Here is a 23,809-nt window from a genome sequence, read left to right as displayed (position 1 = left end):
AAACATGAAAACAAATTTTTCAATTTGCTTATAGTAAAAGCAATCGTCACACCTTTCGCCATTATTGTGTGGGTGACACGTTATGGTTGCTCGGGTGGTGAAGTATGCTGTCATGTAGGACTCAAGCTGAAGCACTCTCACCCCATGGAGTGAACGTTTGATCCTTTGCCAGACCCTGTCAGCTCTTGCTTTTTTCTCTCTCCAGCCCAGGGAATCAAGCATAGCTTTTCCAATCGTTGGTTCTCCAGTACACAACATTATCATCCCATACAGGTAAACAGCCTTCTTGTAGTTTCCTTCGGCTGCGATTTGAAGATGGGGCAGTCCGCCAAGTTGGTTGTCGTGGTGGAAATATTCCTGGATGCCCCTTATGTAGTGAGCTTGCAGGTTTCCGCTGGCGAGGCAGCGTGCCATTAGGTCGTAGTATCTGTTGAACGTAGCTCTTGGATAGACGGTCAGAGTGTGGAGATTGAGGGTCCGAAAGACATGAGGAACGGCTGCTGAACTGGCTAGAGTGGGGACCGCGGCGAGGAGTTTGCGGACGTGCCTCCTGCAGCGTTTTGCTAACCGGGAGATGATTTCTGTTTGGAGATCGGTGGGGAGAAGTTCGAGCTTAGAGAGAGCTCTTGTAATACCCCGATTTTCCAAAATATGTAATAATACTAAATAATAATAAATAAAGAAATAATCCTGAAATCTCCATTTATTACTCCACATAAATAATTTCAAATCTCCATAAATCCATTAAATAGTATTAAATCCAATTAGTATAATAAAATAAATCCTGAAAATATCGATAAAAGCACAAAGCCGCAAATCTGAAAAAGAAATAAGGAAAACTCCCAAAAGCACCAATCCGATATCAATCACTCCTGTCTGCCAGGCTCACCTGAAAGAGAAAAGAAATAGGGATGAACAACAGGGGAGTCACTCAGTGAGGTATGGGATGCTAACCCGCAAACCACAGACTCAGTACATAGCACTACGACCATGTAGGCCTAGCTCTAGCATGAAACAAACACGGCATCTAATACACCACACAAAACACCAAAAGCGCTGATAGTACATAGATATTCTTTGCACCCCGCATTCTCCTCATAAGGATATAAATATATAACTCTATGCGCCGCTAGTACAAGAGTCCATCCTTGTACCCCGCAATCACCTATGCGCCGCTAGTACAAACGTCTTTGTACCCCGCAATCCCACACACAATGCGCCGCTAGCATAGACGTCTATATGCCCCGCAATCTTCATACAATGTGCCGCTAACACAAACGTCTCTGTGTCCCGCAATCTCCAAATAATGCGCCGTTAGCACAAGATCTTTGTGCCCCGCATTCTCATAACAGACTTATATATATATATATATATATATATATATATATATATAACAATTCTTAACTCATTCAATTCAATCAAACGTTGAATCCTCTATTATCCTATTTCCAATTTAACAAGCAAATAATAATAAACAAATAAGACTCCAATCAAACTCGATTCAAAGAGACATAACATGTTTCGAAACTAAACTTTCCATAATAGTAGTAATAAACTAGCTCAGGATTTAACAGAATAGCCCTCACCTTAGCAACTAGCTGGAAGGAACAACGGAAGATGGTCAACTGAGATCAACTGCAACACGAGGGTTAACGACTTAGGTTCAGGATCTCAGGAAATAAAGTTTCCAGAAATGGAAACTTTCTTAAAATATAAACTTTCCTAAAATAGAAACTTTCCTAAATTGGCGGGTTTCCTATAATAGAATTCTCTAAATAGATTCCTATAACTAGAAATATGGAGGCGGCAAACTTACTAGAAAAACCGCCGGAAACTCGATCGAAATCTCGCCAGAAGCTCGCCCGAAAATCTCGCCGAAAGCTTGCCCGGAAATCCTACCGGAAAAATTCACTAGTGACTGATCGTTGAATAATTCAACAACTTGTCACGCGCAAAGAATACTTTGACTTGATGAGAAAAAGGAGAAGGGATGGAGTTTATTATATAGGAGAAGGGAAGTGAGGTATGAAGCTCAAACTTCCAATGTGGGACAAAAATAAAAAGGAATGGGTTTTGATTAAAATAAAACAAATGGGCCTTACTCCTAAGATCCGGGTCGTTACAGCTCTGTTTCTTGGCATTTTTTTCTGAGTTTTTATTTTTCTTGTATTAGTGGTTGTGGTGGTCTCTGCATTTATATGGAAATGTGTAGTCTTGATTTGATAGTAATTGGGGGGAGTTTCGTTTTCAAAAACTTTTTTCGGGTGATTATATCATTCAGGCGGTATTTTAGGAGTTTTTGATATGGTACAATGTTAGTTATGGGAAGTGTACGTGTGCTATGTGGGTGTCTTTTTTGAAATTCGTATTCAATGATTTTATGGACATTCGAATGTTTTGGTTTTTTCTTACTGTATTAAATGTTCCCCTTTTTTTTTGTATATAGGATGGATGGTTTTGGTATGTGATATTGTATTATGAACTTGTGTGTCATTTTAATTCCTGAGTGAAGTTTTGGTTGATGAGTTGCATGTAAAACGACTTTATCATTGCTATCAACGCTGGGTGTGAATTGGCTCGGTTGTGTAAATCTAAATATTTTTTTGTGTGATAACCCGTTTTTGTTAAAAAAACTTTAAATAATGATAGAGGGGGATAAATAATTTTAAACTTGATACTCCGCCTTAATTACCTCTTATTTTTTAAAAATTAAATTTAATTTATATTAGATGTTTTGATTAAAATATGTAGGATTAATTATCTAAATTTGTAACAAATCATTTTAAAACAGCGACGGTGAGGTTTCTATCATCGCTGGTTGTGCATAGGATTGGTTGTGTTGTTTTATATTTTTTTTTCCGAAAGAGTAATTGACTATTGATTCCATAATGGTTGGAGTTTGTAAGACAATAATTATTTTGACGTGTGTTTGTTTTAGCGTTCGATTTTACATATTTCTTATAAACTAATTTTTTGGGACCAATTGGTTCACGTGTGTCCGATTCTAGGGTTTCTGTTTTTCTTCTAAAGTAGTAGTAGGAGAGTAAATCGAGTAGCTAAAGAAACAATCGGGAAACGTGAAGTAATAAGTTGATATCTGCTCCTGCTGGACCGCCTGGAAGCAAGGTTGTTTCTAGCAGAGGAAGATACTTACTGCTAAGCCATGGTTGACGTATATTACACGCTACATTAATATTAAATTACCAAAAAAAGTTAGCAAGAGGTGAAGCTAGCAAACAGGGTCAAGGAAGTTGTCGAACAACAAACCTGTTTTCCTTCTAGAACTACTCTTCATTACAATAGATGATGTAGAACCTGATGCCTCAGTTTGAGCCTGTTTACTTGAGGAACCTCGTTTGATGTCTTTGCATTTAGTTTTCACGGTTGGCTTAACCATGTTACAGAGTTTAATATTTTTAGTAGCTTTAGGATATGTAATTATGTAATTAGTGTCTTTGCAGTAAAGTGTAACAGCTGAGTAATGAGTATTTAATTAGTTTAACGTCAGATGCAAAAGAATTATGATAGATAGGCGGATCAACTATTTTAGCCGTTATAAGTACGTGGTGCGGTGATTTAACTTTAATGCCAAGTAATGCATGTCCAATACTATTAGCTGGCCTGTACAAAATAATTTGCACCTTCTTTTCATTTTATTCCCAACAAACTAATACAGCAACTTCCGTAGGCGACAGTTACGTTTCTAATCATTATTTTAACGGTGTTTTAATAGGATTTGGAAACTCCACTTCTTATTTCGTATTGCTTGGTAGTGTAAGTTTTCAATCCCCAAAGTGGTTAAACATCCACTCGTGTTCAAATCTATGGAAATTTGAATAGCTACTAAAGGATTCAAAGTATGGTTCACAATAATTGTTTTAACTCTGTTCTTAGTATACTTTTGGAAAACCCCTCAGGCAGAATGTTGGTAAATTTAAGGCGGTATGTAAGTTCTTAAAAAACTTAAAGTATAATGCAGACAGATGGTGTACATTCCAAGCTAATTACGTAGGAGGATACTTAAATAATAATGTTGTTTTAATATTAATATTACAGCTGATAATATAAAAATATGACGACCTTAGGTGGTGTTAGATTTAATTGCACTATATATATTGGTTCAAGTTTGAGGCTTAAAAGAAATAGATCAAATTGCATTCAAAGTTTGAACATCAACCAAGCAAAGAGTTCGAAACTATGATAATAAGAAAGATACTTAGGCAACGGGGGAAAAAGATTAATAGATCAAATTGCATTCATAGTTTAGACATCCACCAAGCAAAGAGTTCAAAACTATGACAATAAAAAAGATACTTAGGCAACGGAAAAAAGGGAAAGATACTGAGGGTTCAAAATTATAAAAGTAAAAAAAGGAAAAAGATAAAGCATTATTGGATAAAGCTGGTGGGAATTGTGCACTCATTGTTGATCTACTCAGTGCGTGCCTTCTTCTTCACGTTTTCAGCATCAACAACTTTCTCCTTGTTTGCCCCCTTCTTCTTAACGTTTTCAGCATCAACAACCTTCTGCTTGTTTGCAGCTTGAGGACCATGATTGTCATCATCATTGTCATCAGGTCCATGATCATCCCCCTGCAATCATGGGAATGATAATCACCAAAATATAGTGCTGCCGAATTATAAAAAACAGGTTGGACAAGAATACTAACATCATTATCGAACACTGGCAACGGCGCCCTTTCGTGCTCAGCTATTATACGGGAGACCGTAAAGCCTTGGTGCTTCGAAGTGAAGTTGAACGCCCCCAATCTGAGCTGGAAAGTGAAAGTCTTTCCAACCATTTCATTCAAGAATGGAGGAAAGTCGTTGTCCACTCTAGCATCCACACCAGCACCCTGCAAAATGTAAGTTTATTATTACCGAATCAGGAGGTTGAAGGTTTCCCAAAGGGATCAAAGAAAATTAGAAGATTCCAGTCCTTACCAAAATATGCGCAGCCTCAGATGCTTGGACGTTGGTTAGCTTGGCCATTTCTGTGTCAAATGCGACAAACACAGTCTCATCCGTATGATCTGCTACTGAGAACTCCACACGATACCTTTATAGAGGGAATAGATGGTGTGAAAGTTAGTGCACACCCAAGCATACGAATTTAAAGAAAACATTAGGAATAAGAATAGTCAAGAATCCAACCTTAACACACCCGTAGCGTTTTGCCTATCACATGAGAGACATGTGAAGGATGTTTCATCACGCTGAAGCTTCCTAGCGCATTTGGAGCATCCAATATAGCACCATCCCTTCTCTTGCTGGAGACAGGAAACCTTGGCCTTGCACAGAAACTCAATATTCTGACAAATATGAAAAATGTCAGTACAACTAAAGGAATCAAATGGAATAAAGTGTTTTGCTTCTAACATTCTTACCTGTGGTTCGGCAGCAAGTACATACTGGTTGAGTTCAGCAACGGTGAGAGGCTCTATCTTCTGGGCAGGGACCACTTTTGATGTAGAAGCGTCCCCATTGGCTCCATTTCCAAACAGCCTAGAGTGTCAAACGTAGTAATGTAAAAACAAAGAGAAATATCACTTGGAATCAACAATAAACAAATGAGGCCAGCTATGTCAATCTTAGAATAGCAAATTTACCTCTCATAATGTTTTTCACCAACCGATGTTTCAGAGTCGAAATAAAAGTGGGTAGCAGACGTTGCGTTGAGGAATAGTTTCCCTGCAATTGCAAGGTCTATAAGTGGTCTAACTGACTATGTTAAAACTAATCTAACCAAAAGCGCTAAGATAAGAACCGATTCAAGGTACTGGTGAATGCAACTTACCACCAACAACTTTGGGGTTGATGCTTGTAAAGAGCAGAACCTTTGGCTCAGAGGTGTGTTGGTCAAACTTTGTTTGGAAAGCTACAGCACGGTCGTCAAACAAACTCACACACACATTAACGCCCCTGCGACGATTTCATTTTGTGTTACTAACAAAGACAACATAATTGCTGGTTTCGAACAACAAACTCGAAAATACACGATTCAAAAAATACAAAATCAATTAATGGTTACACAAAAGTAACCTTACCCATCCAAACAAAGAGTCACCATTACACGCTGAGGCCCGCGGAGGCCGTCGGTGATCGTGCTTCTGATGGCAATTAGTCCACCAACAACATCTGGCCAAATTAAATTGCCAAACTTTAATAGAAATTTCAATTAAAAAATAGGGAGAAGGTGCGTAGAGATAAAAATAATACCTGGGAGTTCTCTGTTGGTGTTTGCCGAAGCCAAAAGCTGCTCCTTACTGCGGAATCGGAAAAACTCAGTCGGAATATCCTTTTCACAGTCAGGGTTTGCTTCGAAAGAAGTTCCATCACCGAAGCGGATGGAGACCGGAGAGTCAGAGAGCCTGAATTTTGGGTTACTTCTAGCGACGTCGAACCCACTGAGAGAATAGAGCGACCCTTCATTGAGCCTTCCCCGGAAAGCAGGTCCACACTCATAAGCTCATTGTTCTTACGAACGTTCCGAGCTTCCCAGAACCTCAGGAGACGCACCTCCGCCGTGTTTGAGCAACGGCCAGCTCTCAGGTTGCTGAGAAGAACATAGGAAGACGCCATTTTTGAAGGTTACGCGGCTGTTTTGCAGATAACCAAGCGTTGTCGATTGTGTGAATCTCCATTTACCCAATAACCCTTATTTATAGGTGAACCTCCAGTCGGTTACACAGGCCGCTCTAATTGAGATTAAATGACAGAGAGGGAAGAGAGGTGGGCGGAGCATAATGACAGAATTGAAGATGGTATTGAATAGGTCTGAAACTAACGTTACAGAAACCAAAAGAGAGGAAGAAGAAGGAGGCGACATGGTCGAGAAGATGATAACTGGAGACGCTAACGTTAGACCTATCGGGCCTCAGAAATTGAACTTGGGCCTAGGAATATCATTCACCCCACTTCAGCTCACGTCCAAATCGCAAATCATCCCCTATATATTAATCCTCGAACATTGCAACATTGTTTGGTAGCCACGTGTCATCATGAGAATTATTCTGAGGATTGTTAGAGAAATAAGTTGGTCCATCTACACATATATTATAGTTTTTATTAAATAACTATTAAATCAATTATTAATATACAAAAGAATATTCTCTATTGTTTCCTTAAATAAAAGCTACGGAACTTCCTAATATGATTGACATATATATCACCATTAATGATTATGAATAATAAAGATTTGATAATAATTTTTTATCCTCTATACTTTTCGTTTAATTTTATTTGTTAAAATAAATTAAACAATCACATTAAGCATATAATAAAAAAATTTATATTTTTTCTTATATGTTGTATTTCGAATTTTTTAAAACGATTATAAATTACTAAAAATGGTACAAGCCTCACATTGAAAATTTTGTGATCAATGGTAACTTTTTTCAGTTCAGCCTATCGTTTTTAATGGGTCTTGAACATTTTTTAATGATTAACTAAATAAATCATGTACATAAAAGAAAGTGTTTTGGTTTAAAAATTGTTGCATACCCAAAATCAGTATGAACCATCGTCACTTTCATTTAAAATTTGGTTACAATAAAAAATATATGGTTGGGAAAAAAATCTGAATCCAAATAACCGAAGCAAATCCAATCTACAAAATAGTATAGAACTTTAATCAATTTGGTTAGATATCTGAACATGTTTAAAATTTTGGTATCTAAAAACCAGAACCGAACCCGATTCGGACCAAAATATTTTGGGTATCCGAGTATATTCGAATCAAATTTATATACTTAAATATATTATTTAAAAAAATAATATCTCAAAGAAATATACAAAATACTTAAGATGTTTTTAAATTGTCCAAAATATTTAGAAATATATAAAAATAGTAAAAATTATATATTTAAAATAACTAAACATTACTCAAAATACCAAAAAACTGAAAATATCTATTCATTTTCTATCCAAATATTTAAGTTAAACCAATTTTTATGTTAAATTTAAGTTTTTTGGTATACATTATTCAAATTTATATGTAACATATTATTTTTATTTTTATGTTTTGAGAAATTTAAAGTATATATGAATTTTAAGTTTTTAAAAAATTAAATGGGTTATCTGAATCTAAAACCAAACCGAACATATAAAGATTCAAACCAAATTTGCAAAGATCCAAATCGAACCTAACCAAACCAAATGATACCTACCCACATGTCATTCCTAATCAAATGTAAAAAGAATTATTGATAACAAAAAATGTATTATTTATTTAGATACAACATATTTAAAAAAAAGTTCACGCCGCGCAAGGCGCTGGTTATCATCTAGTTGATTAAATAAAAGAAGACGGGAGAGTGGGGAAAGGAGAGAAACAAAAAGGAGGGTTAATTGGTCGACACGTGGCGAGTTTTGGACATAGGAAGGGAGGAGACGTGGCTGAACATGGAGAGAGTATCTTCAACTTTATTATTATAGATACTGCATTCTAGAACCACCATAATTTTCAGACATTTGACATATCCTGATATCTGTATTTATCTCTGATTTGTATCTAAAGTAGGTGAAACTAGGGGTGGGCACGGACCGGATATCCGGAATTTTAAGGATATTCGTGATCCGATCCGTGCCTTACGAATATTCGATTTTTTTATCCGATCCGATCCGTAACTCTTCAGATATCCGGAATACCGGATATCCGCGAATATCCGAATTTTTGCCGGATATCCGATTCGATCCGTAAAAAATAATAAAAAATTAAAAAAATAAATGAAAATAAAAGAAAAAGAAGAAAATTTGAAATAAAATAATAATATTTCATTAATTATTTTTTTAAAATTACATACTTTCAAAATTTTTAATAACTAAATAATTAATTTAGTGAATAAAAACATTATAAAACTTATATAAAGATATAAAAGTATATATATTATATAATTTTATAAATATGTATACATATATATGTATATAACGGATCGGATCGGATATTCGTTTCTAAAAATATTAGTATTTGTGATTTGCTTCGTCTTTGACGGATATTGGATTTTAGTATTTGCTTCGATTCGTTAAGTTACGGATATTCGGATTTTTTAGATCGAATCGAAACGAATAACGGATCGAATCAAAATTTACGAATATTTTGCCCACCCCTAGGTGAAACTCATAACAATAAAAAAAATGAATTTCTTTATAGAAATCTCACGTCGGTCAAAACTCAATAGCGTACGAATCTCTCTCTCTCCCAATGGTCTTTTTTCCCTCCAGGGTTTCATGTGCAAATATTGTAAAGGATGTGATAGCCACCACAAAGTTCTCTATAAATAGTCATTTTGTTCTTGTGCAATCTACATAAATCATTATCTCCAAAGAAAGAAAATAAACTCAAAAAAAGAAAAGAGAAATGTCGGACGTCTGCCCAGGTATTATTATAGATATATAAAAAATTATAATTTTTGTATGCACACATCTTTTGTAATATATATATATATCAGCTATACAATATCCTATAGCCATCTCAAACCATTTGAAAATTATTTATGAAACTTATGTACAATTGTTTTTGTTTATGTATATGCATAAAATTTTGTGCTTTTATGTTTGCATACATGATTGATTTTAGAATTTAATTAGAGAACTTTACTCTAAAATTAAAAAAATGAAAATTTAAAAGTATAGAGAGTAGAATTTTATTAGAAAAAATAAAAGATTAATAAGTATGTATTTGATCTTTTTAGTATGTGTGAAAAACCTAAAAATCAATCTTTGGGAAACAATATTCTCTATATACAAAATATAAAAAATAATAACTGCTCATGCTAAAAAGGCGAATATGTATGCAATACGCATTATCATAAGAAAACAGTTAACGTATCATAGTGTATTTATATACGTGGGCATGTCTATATACAGATACCGCAGGTGAAGGGATGAAGAGCTCGTGGCCTGAGTTGGTTGGGAAAAGAGGAGAAGAAGCAAAAGCTATAATTGATAGAGAGAATACCAAAGTGAAGGCTGAGATTATATCTGAAGATGCTATAATTTTGCCTGTTGTGGTTTGTGAAAGGGTTTATGTTTTTGTCAATGACTGTGGCATTGTCACACAAACCCCTTTCGTCGGCTAAATCAGCTATTACACACTCTATTTGGGTGAATAACGTATATGTGAAATAAGGTATGGTTTTCGTGAATGTTGTAATAAGGATTTGAGGCGTATTATATGCCTCCATTTGTATTTTTTTATATAATTTAACCAGATTGTTGCATTTTCTATACAATTGGAATAATGAAATTAATGTATGGTGACTCTAATAGCCTCACATTTGAATGAAGTAGATTAAACCTTAAAACACAGAAAAGCTTGTCTGAAGTATATTTCTATGTATGAAAAAAAATAGAAATTGGGGACCATAGATCAATACTTATGGCTTATGCCCATGACCGGTCCTGCATGTCGTTCGAAAAATATTTATTAATATAAAAGGTGTTATGACATTTAATTATCTATTGCTACTTTGCGAATCTGAACTTTGGTTTTGGTCTACACCGTTTACATGGTATCTCTATCTCTATAATATTATTTGAGAAGTCAGTTTCTTATGTGTCGCGCTCACGTTAACTCTCACGATGGTTGATTACATTGATATCCTTAATGAATTAAAAATATTACATTTAAATACTATTATTGTTTTTTATTTAGTTTCCTTTTACAAATTTTCCATATAACATATATATTAAATACTATATGATATTTTTTGTGGGAAAATAGATAGTTTATCCAATAAAATAAAACAAAACATGTATTTTTTATAGAGAATACACAAATTTAAGAAAATGTGTGATTCATAGTTTGAATCAGGTAGCGCAATCGGCAGGTCTCCAAGAGCAATAACCTTTGTATAGATAACCGCCGTTACCTCCGGGAACCGTATACTCTGGGTGGAGTTTTCCTCGTTTACTGCAAAACTCGTCACAAACTTTTTCGCATGTGGTTAAATCAGGATTTTTCATCATGTTCATGCACTGATTCGAAATGCAATGTTTTTGACATATTGCACCGTGGGAATGAGAAATATTCGCAGAAAATACTACCATAATCATAACTATGATCATGAAAACGCTTGATTTTTTCTGAACCCACATGACGTATGTATTTAATTATCACAAATGCTAAGAAGATACTGCAATTTCTTCTTTCTAAATCGTAAGCAAGATAATTTGTTGAGTAATGTTAGATTAATGTAGGTGATTTATATAGTAGAACTAATAATAACTATTTTTAGTTGTTGTCTTAAATCAGTTTATTATTTTTCCTTAAAATATATATGTCTGATTAGTTTTGTAAAGTTCAACTGTGATTTGTCTATTATAGTTCTCCAAACAACTCATTGTTATAACGAAACAATGGTTAGTCGTTTGTATTACAAATCCCAGCTTGTAATACATCCATATATCATTTTTCTTTTGGTTTATTTTGTAACCACTTGTTTTTATGCTAAAATATCTTGGGCTGTAATTCACATATCACTAGACAATGTAGGAATGTGGAACATAAGATCAGAGTTGGGGGAAAAAACAATACTTGTGAACCAATTCTACATGCTTGTTTACACAACCTCCACTTCTCTCATAGATATATACTAAATCCCCAAGAACGCTGTCACACTGTAGAAAATGTTTTAAAACACATCGCATCTCATCTCAGAACTATAATTTCATACAATTTGATCATCCTCATGCTTATACTAACCTAATCTAACTTCAGTCCATCCATTTTTATAATCTGATTTTCAGGCTGTAACAAAAAGTTTGCATTTGGATCCACTAATATTTTTTTGGAATTCTTAGATGTCTCAATTTCTCCTTTATTCTAGACCCCAAAATATCTTTGATCTACTGTCTTACATTTGCATTTACCTTCTTACCAAAAAGTATAGAAGATTTTTCAAAGTTAATGCATTTTTTTTATGCTTATCCGTATTTCCTTATTACTTATTCATCACTTCCTGACTAATTTGAAGCCTAAGATTAAGTTAGTATAAGACTGGTTTTGAAATAAGTGAACCGTTAGTTGGAAGTAAAGTATGTCATGGAGACCTTTGACACTGTAGGTGGACACTGGCTTGCCTTAACTCGGCGTTCTAAATTCTTTTTTTGCTAAAACGTAAATTTCATAGATGAAAGAAGACTTTTACAAAAGATCTAGAGTTTGAAACCAACTTGGCAAAAAAGAAAATAAAAAACAAGTTGGATCATTTAAACACAACAACAAAGCAATTACCACTATCTCAACCACATAACCATTAAAGATTTGAAGCCCTTTCTCTGTCTCCTAGCTGAGATGATATTCCTAACTTCCTTTTCAATACCAGAAAACACCACAGCAGCAGAGAGAGAAGTCTGGTTGTGAACCAGATTATTTCTTTGCTTCCATAGGTGAAAAATGGTAGTTTGTACTGCAAGCTTCCTAAGTAGAGAAAGCTTTCGAGAAGGTGCTGATCGGATCCAAGATAATAGTTCAGGCCAGGAAGTAATCATGGAGGTTGGGGGAGAACAGCGCGCCTGAACAAGCCTCCATACGTCGACGCTGTAATCGCAAGTAAGCAAGAGATGATCTCTGTTCTCGTCGTGGGTGGAACAGAATGGGCATAGAGGCGAGATCTGAAGCCCCCATGAAGCTAGCCGAGACCTCGTCGGGAGTCTATCATAGTTAGCAATCCACATTGTGAATGAGTGCTTCGGGATTCCGCCCTTGAACCAAACGACATCGGTCCAGTCTTTAATCTCCTCTCTCGGTCTGAGTACTTCCCAAGTTGTTGCTGACCTGAAAACACGCAAAGGGGAATCACGAGCAATCCATTCATAATAATCTAACTCATCAACAGGTAAAGGCAAAGGAATTGTAGTAAGATGAGCATGGAGATCAACTTCCTTTTGGGATCGAGGGTGTGGCAGTAGCCAAGTATCATCTCTGATAACGTCAGCCACCTTCGCTGTCCTCCTCGTCCGTAAAGCTCTGGGTCCGGCGTCGCCTATGTGCTGGATAAGTTGCCCCAAAGGCGACCACACATCATACCAGAAGCTCGCATCACATCCGTTTCCTAGCTTAATTTTACAGAACTGAAGAGCAAGAGGCCTGAGATCGAGAAGCTTCCTCCAAGCCCAGGAGTCTGAAGTATCAGCTTGTATGGCCCAAAAAGATTGCCCCTGTAAGTGAGTACTCTGATGCCATTCCACCCAAAGGGATGGGGATTTTGATAACAGCAACCATATGAATTTTAGGCATAAGACTTGATTCCAAACAGTGAAGTTTCTGACTCCGAGACCGCCCTCGTTCTTAGGTAAACAGACTGTACACCAATCCACTTTTGCAATACCTCTCTTCTCTATATTTCCAGACCAAAGGAATCTAGAACAAAGAGATTCAATATTTATGATGCAGCCTTTGGGAAGGATAACAGCAGAGAGCCAAAAGGATACAGTTAAATATAACCGTGTTGATCAATTGAAGTCTCCCTGCAAAGGAGAGCAGTTTTACCGACCAGGATTTGAAGATCACGGTTAGCTTAGACAGTAAGGCCGAGTACTCCGAGATTTTCAGTTTTCTGCTCATGAGGGGGAGTCCGAGATATTTTATAGGGAGCTGACCAGTTGGGAAACCATAGCTAGTGATGGCATTGGTTTCACAATGGTCTAACCCTGTAGTAAAGATCTCTGTCTTAGAAGTATTCATTTGTAGGCCAGACCAAGAGGCAAAGTCATCCAGACATTCCGCAATCCCGTGGAGACTATTACTTGAACCGTCAAAGAAGACCATCACGTCGTCAGCAAACATAAGGTGCGAAATTTTGAGCTGCTCGGTTCCCGGGTGATAGCCTATCAGACCTGCATCATAGCGAGATGAGAGCAAGCGAGAGAGTCCTTCCATAGCCAATACAAAGAGATACGGAGATAACGGGTCCCCTTGCCGAATTCCTTTGGAACTTCTGAAAAATCCACCATTGACCCCATTAATGCAGACAGAGAACGAGGCTGTGGAGATACATTCTGAAATCATCGAAATACAAATGATCTCTTATTTAGAGGAAGAGATCAAAACTTTCGACTTAAAGATATTAACCCCCAAGAAAAAGATTCCTTGACATATAAAATAAACTTAGTTTATCCATAAGATATATATTTCACATGATATCATGAGATAAAGACAAAGAGGTATTAGAGTACAAACAAAACACACTGTGTCAGATTCCCACTGAGTTTGATTATTCTCACTTAAACAATTTAGAGAATGTTGATACCAACTAAAATTATTAGGTTAATTAATTAAGTTCTCGAAAACACAGATATGAAGAACTGTAAATAATGCGGTTCTGTCTCAGAATCAAACACTGAAGAGAGAAAGAAAAAAATGGAATCTTTAGAATCGACTCGCTTCTGCTCTGTAGCTTTGCTGCTTCTTATCTCCCTTCTCTGGTCTCAACTACCTACAAGCTTAGCTCAACAAGAAAATGAACGAAACCCAACGATTAGAACAATGGAGGATTTCTCCGGATACCCAATTCACGAACCGGGTCAATTCGGGTCCATCAGTCTCGCTTCCTCACTCTCAGTTGATGCTCCAGGACTTCAAAAACAGGTTCAAAGGAGTCTTATTTCAATCTGGTTAATAGAGAGCGTGTAGAGATTAAATGGGTTTGGTTTTGATTAGATAGAAGAGCTGTCTAGTTTCTCTGATGCTCCTTCTCCATCAGTCACAAGAGTTCTCTACACTGACAAAGATGTCTTGGCACGAAGGTATGTAACTAAATAGCATCACAAAGGAAAAGGATGTATTTTTTTTATTTTTTTTGGTTCAATCTGAATATGAGTTTCTTTCTTGGTTGATCTTTTGAAGTTATGTGAAGAATTTGATGACACTTGCTGGACTTTCTGTTAGAGAGGATGCTGTTGGTAACATATTTGGCAAATGGTTTGTCTCTTTCTCTATTGAAAACCTTTTCGAAAGATGATTCCTTTATGTTTGATTATTTGTGTGTTGTTTTCATTCCAGGGATGGTTCAGAGCCAAGTCTTCCTGCTGTAGCAACTGGTTCTCATATCGATGCTATTCCATATTCAGGGAAGTATGATGGCGTTGTTGGTGTTTTGGGTGCCATTGAAGCTATCAATGTGTTGAAAAGGTATGAAACATCTTAAATTTAACGAAGGCCAAAACTTCCCAGGTGGTATGATGATATTTTTGTTGTTATCTTTAAGGTCGGGGTTTAAACCGAAGAGGTCTTTGGAGATAATCTTGTTCACATCTGAAGAACCTACCCGATTTGGGATCAGTTGTTTGGGAAGGTACTCTTCAGTTTTATCTTTATTCTGAGCAAAAACAAGTGACTAGTATAGACCACTTATGTGGGGCCAAGATACCTCTGTATAATTAAAAAAAACACAGATTTTGATGTTTTGTTTGGTTTTTTACTTACTTGTAAATGATACAGCCGCTTACTCGCTGGAAGCAAAGAACTTGCAGAAACACTAAAGACAACAGTAGTTGATGGACAGAATGTGTCCTTTATAGAAGCAGCTAGATCAGCTGGGTACGCAGAAGATGAAGACTTGTCGAGTGTGTTCTTGAAGAAAGGAAGCTACTTTGCTTTTATAGAGTTGCATATCGAACAAGGACCTATCCTAGAAGATGAAGGTATACCGTTTTTTAAGTTTGCTTATAAAGTAACCTTATCATTGTAACCAACATTGGATGCTGTTTGACCTCAGGTTTAGATATCGGTGTAGTAACCGCCATTGCTGCTCCAGCAAGTTTAAAGGTGGAATTTGAAGGCAATGGAGGTCATGCCGGTGCAGTGCTTATGCCATATAGGTGACTTATATTTATAAGATATAAACCATCTGCTTAAACCACTCACCATAATCTATAAATATGATTATTTCTTCAGAAACGATGCTGGGCTTGCGGCTGCAGAGTTGGCTCTTGCTGTGGAGAAACATGTGTTAGAATCAGAATCAATAGATACTGTGGGAACTGTTGGTAAGTTTTAGCCTCACTGTTTCCACAAGAAGTTATGGAACTTATTCACAAGATGAATCGTTGCGGTTTTTTAAGGTATTCTGGAGCTACACCCTGGAGCGATCAACAGCATTCCAAGCAAATCTCATCTTGAAATCGGTATGGACTCCATATTTCATTCACATGCTTTGTATAAGCTCTTGAAGAAGCTGAGAGTATACTTCTTTTTTTTTTTCTCTTATGAAGATACAAGGGATATTGATGAAGGGAGAAGAAACACAGTGATCAAGAAAATAGAGGAATCTGCCAACACGATTGCTCGGAAACGAAAAGTGAAGCTAACAGAGTTCAAGATTGTAAATCAAGATCCACCGGCACTCTCAGACAAACTAGTAATCAAGAAAATGGCAGAGGCAAGCACAGAGCTAAACTTATCACACAAGATGATGATAAGCCGAGCTTATCATGATTCTCTTTTCATGGCCAGGTACTTACCAAAATCTCCAAGTTTCATGTTTGGAACAAGAACAACTCCCTCATAACCTTAAACAATTTAAATGGAAACACTTCCTTTATCTAATCATTTCTCTCGTCTACTTTCACTCTTCTTTCTTTAGATTTCTACTGAACTTTGTTGCGTTTTGCTGTTTCCAGGATATCTCCAATGGGTATGATATTCATCCCGTGCTACAAAGGTATACACTTAAGTCAATGAGACCGTGCTCTCAATCGGATCAGCATTGCCATTAATATTGTTTTTGGTTGTGTGATTTTCTTGCAGGATATAGCCATAAACCTGAAGAATATTCATCTCCTGAAGACATGGCTAATGGAGTTAAGGTACTTTCCCTCACACTGGCCAAGCTCTCTTTAGACTGATCATACCCTCAGTCCCATCCAGAAACGCTTTGCATATTCTGTACCCGTTTCTTCTGTCTTTGTGCTTCAAATGTATCTTTGACAATGTAAAGAAAATTCAATAAATGTTGTGGCGATCACTTATCCAAGTCATCTGTCACTGTTGTTATATAATAGTTCTGTTACAGTTTATGATTTGACGTTTTGTTGAAGATGACACAAGTTGTGAATGTTAGATTTTTAGTTAGCTCTAGGATTGTGATAGGGAACTAATTTTTCTGCAGCTAAATAGTATTATGAATGGTTGTCAAAAGAGACTTTTTCTCTTCTTTTCTTTTTTGCTTTCTGACTTTGAAATAGAGAACTGTCTAAAAAGTAGAACGTGATTTGCTTAAATAGAAACACGTCTTTATTTTTCATACCAAACTTCTTTCAGTTTATAGTTCTGGTCTTAAAGATAATGCTGATGGATAGTAAGAGAACAGACATGTATCTTGAATCTTAGGTATACCTAACTTACTCCTGCATTCTGAATATCTGAAATTGGATTTGTCCACTCAAAATTTTGTGCTTCCATTTGTCTAAGAGTAACAACCTAATTTTATAAAAAAAAATTAGGATGCAAATTAAAAAATTAATTTCCCGACACATCATATACTTTTTTGAAATGTCTACGTTTATCACAATTCTCTTCCTATAAATACCGATTCAATGGTTTTGAAAAAGAATAAAAAGGTGAAAGAAACCATCCTTAGGCCTTTCACAGAATATAAAGGGCCCATCCTAGAATAAATAAAATGCATGGCCGTTTAGTTTCTCTAAACTTCTCTCTAATCTTCTTTTTTCTTACTGAGCCAAAAGTTCAGGTGGATGATGCTTGGCTCGAGACCGTTCAATATATCATTGTCATGATATGATGATAATGATAATGATGTCGGACCAGGCTTCATTCCCCTCAACTTAAACGTTTTGCGTCTCAATCTTCAGCGCCAACCGTTAACTTGATAACCTAAATCTCCGGTAAGCCATGAAAGTATACTAAATCATATACACATGGACACTGTATATATACATATGCATATAATTATCATACAATATTACACAACACATGTACAGTTTATATTTACATATATAGCATCATTCTTAATCATCAAAGTAATTAATGGTTTTTCTAAAAAGCTAGTAATTAATGGTTTCTTCGAGTATATCAATTTGTTTAGCAAATCTGGTTGACTGACTGGAGACAAAGTGGGTTATGATTGAATCTCAGAGGCGTTCTTCTTAGTTTATTAGTTAGATATTTACTAGTAATAAATAAATTTATTTTCTCACACACGAAAGAATATGAACAATTTTCTTTTGATAATGATATATATACACGAGTATTGATTTTTTTTTTTTTAACATACGAGTATTGATGATTGTCAATATATTACAGTAATAGTATGTAGGCAGTTGATAGCATGTGAGTATATGGCCGACTGTTAGCTTATTTATGAGCAATGTGAAGCGTATTAAAAATTGCGAAGCGTGATCAGATAAATACAAAATTTGATGATGCAGTACCATATTAAGCCTCTTATAAATAAAAAGATGATGCAGTATCATATATTTCATCAGTTCTTTTTTTTTTTTGCTAAAACATATTTGATCAGCTTGAAGATCAGAAATATATGAACTGGGCAGTAATTTTATTGTTAATTAACTTGAATTATACTTCCTCTGTTTTTGAATAAGTGTCATTTTAGAGTTGTACACACAGATTAAAAAATCATTAAATTTTGTATATTTTCTATACAATCCATACATCTCAACCAATAGAAAAATAAAATGTAGAATAAAGTTAATAAATTTTGCATTAAAATGCTAAAATGATATTTATTTGCAGCGAAAAAAAATTTCTACAACGACATGAAACGGAGAAAGTATATAATTCAGAACTACACTGTTAATTTACTTTTTATCATAGTTCAATTTAAAGTATTAAACAATATCTTGGCGCTGATTGTAGGAAGAAAGAAATGATATCGAAGTTAATGACAGCTTTAACTGATGGAGGGGTATCTCTTTTTCCTTTTTCTATCTTTTTATCAATTTCGTTGAAAAATCTTGTTGGAATCAGTGTGGAAATTTCCTCATATAACTTTTCTTTTTCTTTTTACAATTTAATTTCCAATATATTTCAACTCGTTTCTATATGGTGATAAAGAAACTACCATCATAAGAGTGGACTACTGGGAAAACTTATTCGGTAAGAGCATATTAATCAAAATTTCAAATTTTCAAAGAATTTACAGTTTGACATGATTTCATACTATATATATGTAGCTGCTGCTAGTTAAAATAGTCACGATCACCAGTCCCTTTTGAATGCTTTCGGCAGATTCTTTGGCGGATTAAGTCCAGATTTTTGGTGGACGATCATTAGAGGCTAATCGGATTTTTCTCGAAGGCATTTGGATACCAAAGTCTCAAAAAAAAGTCATGATTTCGATTAAATTTGTCACCATCAAATGAGACATAACTATTGAAAGTGTTCATTTCGCGAGTGCCTATGAAAAATATTAAATAAAACATACAACTAATATGAATTTAAAAGCACATACAAACCGAACACAACATAGCACATATTTGATTTTTTAATTATGGAAAAATATAGTAGTTGTACTATTAACTAAATTTCAATATTATTTCCACTATTAAAATTAAATAGATTTTTTGATAAAAATGGTAAAAATAAAATAAAACATAGTAGTCGTACTATTTAAATAAAAATTTCCTATTGTTTCATATATTATTGTGCAATTTTATTAATATAAAAGGTCTTTTTATTTATTTTGAAGGGCCTTTGAGTGGCAAGTAAAACACACGCGCCTAGAAACTTTTCTCTCTACACTTAGTTTTCGCTTCTTCTCGGGTGGAGGAGTTATGGCTTCTGGCGGCTCCGACGGTGGTCTTAGCCGCTCTCCAACTCACGGAAATCGCTTAACAAGATGGTGTAAGTACAGATCCAGTGTTTTTTTGGTTGTTCTCTTTGGTCTCTAAGCGGACGGGTTTCTGGTGCGAATCCCCCATGAGAGACCAGTGGCTCTGGTGTCTCGTAGTTAGTATGGTAGGCGGTTCCTGTTTTGAGGACGGCGGGGAAATCTACCGGAAATCTCTTGTCAGGCATCAGGGCAGCGGTTCTTCGTATTCTGATAGGAGAAAGTAGATATGGGGTCGGCGGCTCCTACTCTCGGGATGGCGGTTCCCCTTTGTAAGGTTTTCTTTCGATCTGGTCTTATCTCCACCGCTTTCGAATCAGAGAGAACTGTAGTGTCTCAGACTTTGAAGCGACATCACCAGTGTAGATTTCGGCGGCTAGGGTTAGGAGTCGTTCCATGAGAATGGCGTGTTGGGACAGCAGGACGCCTCTGTAGGCGACGGCGTTGACGGAGACTGACGACAGATCTATGGCTGGATTTGGACACTCCGGTCAAGAGACGTCCCGACTTCCTGATTTGCTTTCATCGATCTGTGTTCAACAGAATTGTTGGAAGCTTTGCTTTTCTTTTCTTCTTCCTCCAACCTTATACTCTCTCTATTTGCTTGATTTGATACTTGATGTTAGTCAATTTCACATGTAACCTAGTTCTACTGTTTAACCATTGTTCACATGTAACCTAGTTTTCCCTTTAGGATTGATGATTAATGAAATTATAATTATTTAAAAAATATTAATATAATAAATTTTATATTAATAAAATTAGAATAGTCAAAATTAAAATTTTAAAATAAGTGGATATAATTTTAACTCATTTGAAATAAAGAGTATTGTTAAAAACAAATAAAATAATAATAAAATGAATGTACTAATAATTGCAGAAAAAATAAAAGAACTATTAAAAGAAATCACAAAAAAAAAATTAAAGATGATCTTATACATGACTATATCATCACCCTCATTTTCCCCTTATGAATTGACCGCATAAGAAGCAAAGTAAACTATTAAAAAGTAAACTATCATTTTCTCCGTTTCAGTTTAACTGTCGTTGTAGAGTATAATTTTTTTTTCAAAATAAATTTCTTTTTGAATTTCAATGCAAATTTATTGATAATATTCCTCGGTCAACTTTCTATTGTTTGAAATATGATTAGATGTATTAATAAGAGTGTTCTATTTTGGAAATATACAAAAATAAATATATTTTAAATCTGTCTGCATAAATGTAAAATAACAATTAAAATAAAACTGATGAAAAATTATTTTTCTTCTTTTACTTTCTTTAAAGAGAAAAAGAAATATGCAATGTGTTTATACTTTATATATCATACATTCAGACCCAATCCTAAAGTTTGGACTAGAAGTTAAAGAACCAATTTGAGCCTACTAGTAAATATTTCAACAAGTTACTAAAATGTATGAAAATAAGTTGGAACTAAATTTTAGCAAAACAAAAAAAAGTAAGTTAGAACTCATGAATTCTAGTTTACAAAAAAAAATCATGAATTCTTAAATAGATAAATCGACCTATGCTAGTAAAAGGTAAAAACAAACCAATCTATTGAATTGTTTAAGAAAAACTTGCCCAATAAAATGGTATTTTTCTGAGGGCTGGAAACATGAATTTCTATGGCTTCTATCCAGGGCTGGGCCTGCATATTTTGGATGAATAGTTCATACTTCATTCTTTATACTTCAGATGAAAGCTTATGTCTAATTTTTTCTATTTGTTTTTGTTCGTGGAGAAGGGGAATTATATGCACATATTGAAAGTATGCTTGTGGTCTTGTGGGTATATGTAATTAAGAAAATTAATCTTCAAAAGTCACATAACGGAAGTATGCTTAACTGTGGACATAATTTGAGAGACAATATTTGCAAAAAAAAATGTTTGTTATGAATCCAAATGAAGATTTTTTAGCCACATGACACTTTTTCACTTTGGTATTACACGATTAAGTACTTTGACAAGTTATTCTTGAAGGCTGGAAGTCTCCAGAGTTACCTCCTGATGCCAATATAATAGAACATATCTCTAGTTGTCGTAAAGCTTTAAGTCAGGGGAAGAGACAAAATAATGTAAATAAATTAAGAAAAGGCTGTAGAGGAGCTAAAGGTAAAGGGTCTTTACTCAAATGACAATGCGACGACCGAAGAAATAGCGGAGGCTCTAAAAGAACTATCTGTTTCCCTTAAAGAAGAAGATATATTCTGGAACCAAAAAATCCAGGTATTATGGTTAAAGGAAAGGGACAGAATTACAAAGTTTTTTCACACCTTGACTAAGAAAAGAAGATCAAGGAATATGATTACGCAATTCTTTAATGAAACCGGTAATATGGTTGAGAATGAGGAAGGATTGGGAGCCATCGCTACTAATTACTTTTGACAAATCTTTGTGTCGTCAATCCCGAGGATATGCTGATGTATTGTCTAAGGTTTCGACGATAATCACTAAAACCATTAACAATGATCTTATAACCCCGATTTCTAATCCAACAAAGAGAGGAATTCATTGAGTAAAATGGGAAAAGCTTTGCTTACCAAGAGAAAAAGGAGGAATTGGTTTTCATATAATTCATGAGTTCAACATGGCCCTACTAGCAAAACAGCTTTGGCGACTGGTATAATTCCCTGATTCGCTAGTGGCTAGAGTTTTGAGGGAAGATACTACAGATGGAGGTCGCCTTTGCGAGTTTGCTCGGGAGACAATATATCCTATGTGTGGACTTGCATTACAGCGGCACGAAAGCTATTATTATTAGAAATCAGACAAAAAAAATCCATTCTGGATATGAGGTTAATGTGTGGGAGAACCTTTGGATACTACAGATGGAGGTCGCCTTTGCGAGTTTGCTCGGGAGACAATATATCCTATGTGTGGACTTGCATTACAGCGGCACGAAAGCTATTATTATTAGAAATCAGACAAAAAAATCCATTCTGGATATGAGGTTAATGTGTGGGAGAACCTTCGGATTCCAACCATACCATCAAGACCGGTTCAGCCTATTGCGTGGATAATGCATCCGACAATGAGAGTCAGTGATCTTATTAACGGAGAATCAAAGGAATGAGATGTTGGACTACTTGAGAACTATGTTGCCCCTGATGACATTCCCCTCATCCGGAGTTTGGCCATAAGCTTGATTCATCTTCGTGACACATTTTGCTGGAATTACACAAAAAAATAGACAATACACGGTAAAATCTGGATATTGGGTAGTAAGGAACTTGTTGGAGATTGAAGAAGAAACTGAGGTCCTGGAGCCCAACATAACTAAGCTTCAAGCACTGCTTGGAAAATTAGAGTTCCTTAGAAGATATCTCATCTTATTTGGTAATTGATAACAAGACATGTGGATGTAACTCGAAATCTCAACCGTAGAAATATGAGATGTGATAATTACTGTCCGAGATGCGGTGAGCCCGAAGAATAATTTTTTCATGCTATATTTGAATGTCTTCCAGCTTTACAATTTTGGTCTCTATCTGCGACGCCATCTAGTCCTAAAATTTTTACACTATCAAGTGTTTATGCCAATATGGACTACCTGTTCCAGAAGAAGAATAGCATTGTTGAACCAGATCTTGACAAAGAACCTTATCCCTAGATAACCTGGTACATTTGGAAAACTCGGAATGATAAAATTTAAGAGGCATTGATAGAGATCTTTTGGAGCTAGTATGATATGCAGAAAGTGAATGTCAAACATGGTTTAATGCGATTGAGATGGCCTGCCCGATTTCACAGGAGCATAGATTCGAGGGAACTCATAAACTTGGAAAATATTTGTATGGTGGATGGTTCATGGACCTCCACATCTCAATTTAGTGGTTGTGGTTGAGTTTGGATTGATAGCTTTGGAAAGCATCAACTCATGGGGATGCCGAGAATCGACTTTACACTCTGAAATGAAAGCTCTGCGATGGGCAATAGAGAGTATGCTTCGATATTTTTTATGTCAGAGCTTTAGATTAGACTGTAAGGATCTAATCT

General features: G+C 35.5%; 3 protein-coding genes and 1 long non-coding RNA gene across 6 annotated transcripts; 3 read left to right on the top strand and 1 right to left on the bottom strand.

Annotated features, from left to right (window-relative positions):
* Positions 1-4,228: 4,228 nt before the first annotated feature.
* On the bottom strand, positions 4,229-6,586 carry LOC108852588 (uncharacterized). Its single transcript, XM_018626086.2, has 9 exons — positions 6,219-6,586; positions 6,047-6,137; positions 5,797-5,921; positions 5,609-5,690; positions 5,387-5,504; positions 5,154-5,311; positions 4,944-5,058; positions 4,670-4,855; positions 4,229-4,592 (listed from the first exon to the last, which is right to left on the bottom strand). The coding sequence occupies exons 2-9, from the start codon at positions 6,067-6,069 to the stop codon at positions 4,431-4,433; spliced, it is 969 nt and encodes a 322-aa protein (XP_018481588.1). The 5' UTR covers positions 6,070-6,137; positions 6,219-6,586; the 3' UTR covers positions 4,229-4,430.
* A 2,702-nt stretch (positions 6,587-9,288) lies between these two features.
* LOC108853185 (proteinase inhibitor) lies at positions 9,289-10,256 on the top strand. Its single transcript, XM_018626632.2, has 2 exons — positions 9,289-9,376; positions 9,867-10,256. The coding sequence occupies exons 1-2, from the start codon at positions 9,358-9,360 to the stop codon at positions 10,076-10,078; spliced, it is 231 nt and encodes a 76-aa protein (XP_018482134.1). The 5' UTR covers positions 9,289-9,357; the 3' UTR covers positions 10,079-10,256.
* Positions 10,257-14,263: 4,007 nt separating this feature from the next.
* On the top strand, positions 14,264-17,021 carry LOC108848496 (ureidoglycolate hydrolase). The gene is made up of 12 exons (XM_018621878.2): positions 14,264-14,589; positions 14,662-14,747; positions 14,848-14,922; positions 15,004-15,132; positions 15,209-15,295; positions 15,442-15,644; positions 15,719-15,821; positions 15,898-15,989; positions 16,065-16,127; positions 16,215-16,455; positions 16,623-16,663; positions 16,750-17,021. Exons 1-12 carry the CDS (start codon positions 14,362-14,364, stop codon positions 16,845-16,847), a joined length of 1,446 nt encoding a protein of 481 aa, XP_018477380.1. The 5' UTR covers positions 14,264-14,361; the 3' UTR covers positions 16,848-17,021.
* Positions 17,022-17,542: 521 nt separating this feature from the next.
* LOC130511843 (uncharacterized) lies at positions 17,543-20,516 on the top strand. 3 transcript variants are annotated; one of them, XR_008945358.1, is made up of 4 exons: positions 17,543-17,846; positions 18,838-19,077; positions 19,210-19,307; positions 19,670-20,516. It is a non-coding gene; the product is annotated as an uncharacterized LOC130511843 (long non-coding RNA). The 3 variants fall into 3 exon arrangements; XR_008945359.1 differs by lacking the exon at positions 19,210-19,307 and having other exon boundaries at positions 18,838-18,886; positions 19,670-20,515; XR_008945357.1 differs by lacking the exon at positions 19,210-19,307 and having other exon boundaries at positions 19,670-20,515.
* The last annotated feature ends 3,293 nt before the right edge of the window (positions 20,517-23,809 follow it).

Source organism: Raphanus sativus, chromosome 4, assembly GCF_000801105.2.
Source record: "Raphanus sativus cultivar WK10039 chromosome 4, ASM80110v3, whole genome shotgun sequence".
Taxonomy (NCBI): domain Eukaryota; kingdom Viridiplantae; phylum Streptophyta; class Magnoliopsida; order Brassicales; family Brassicaceae; genus Raphanus; species Raphanus sativus.
The sequence above is the reverse complement of the archived record's forward strand: the minus strand, read 5'-3'. Positions and strand labels throughout refer to the sequence as shown.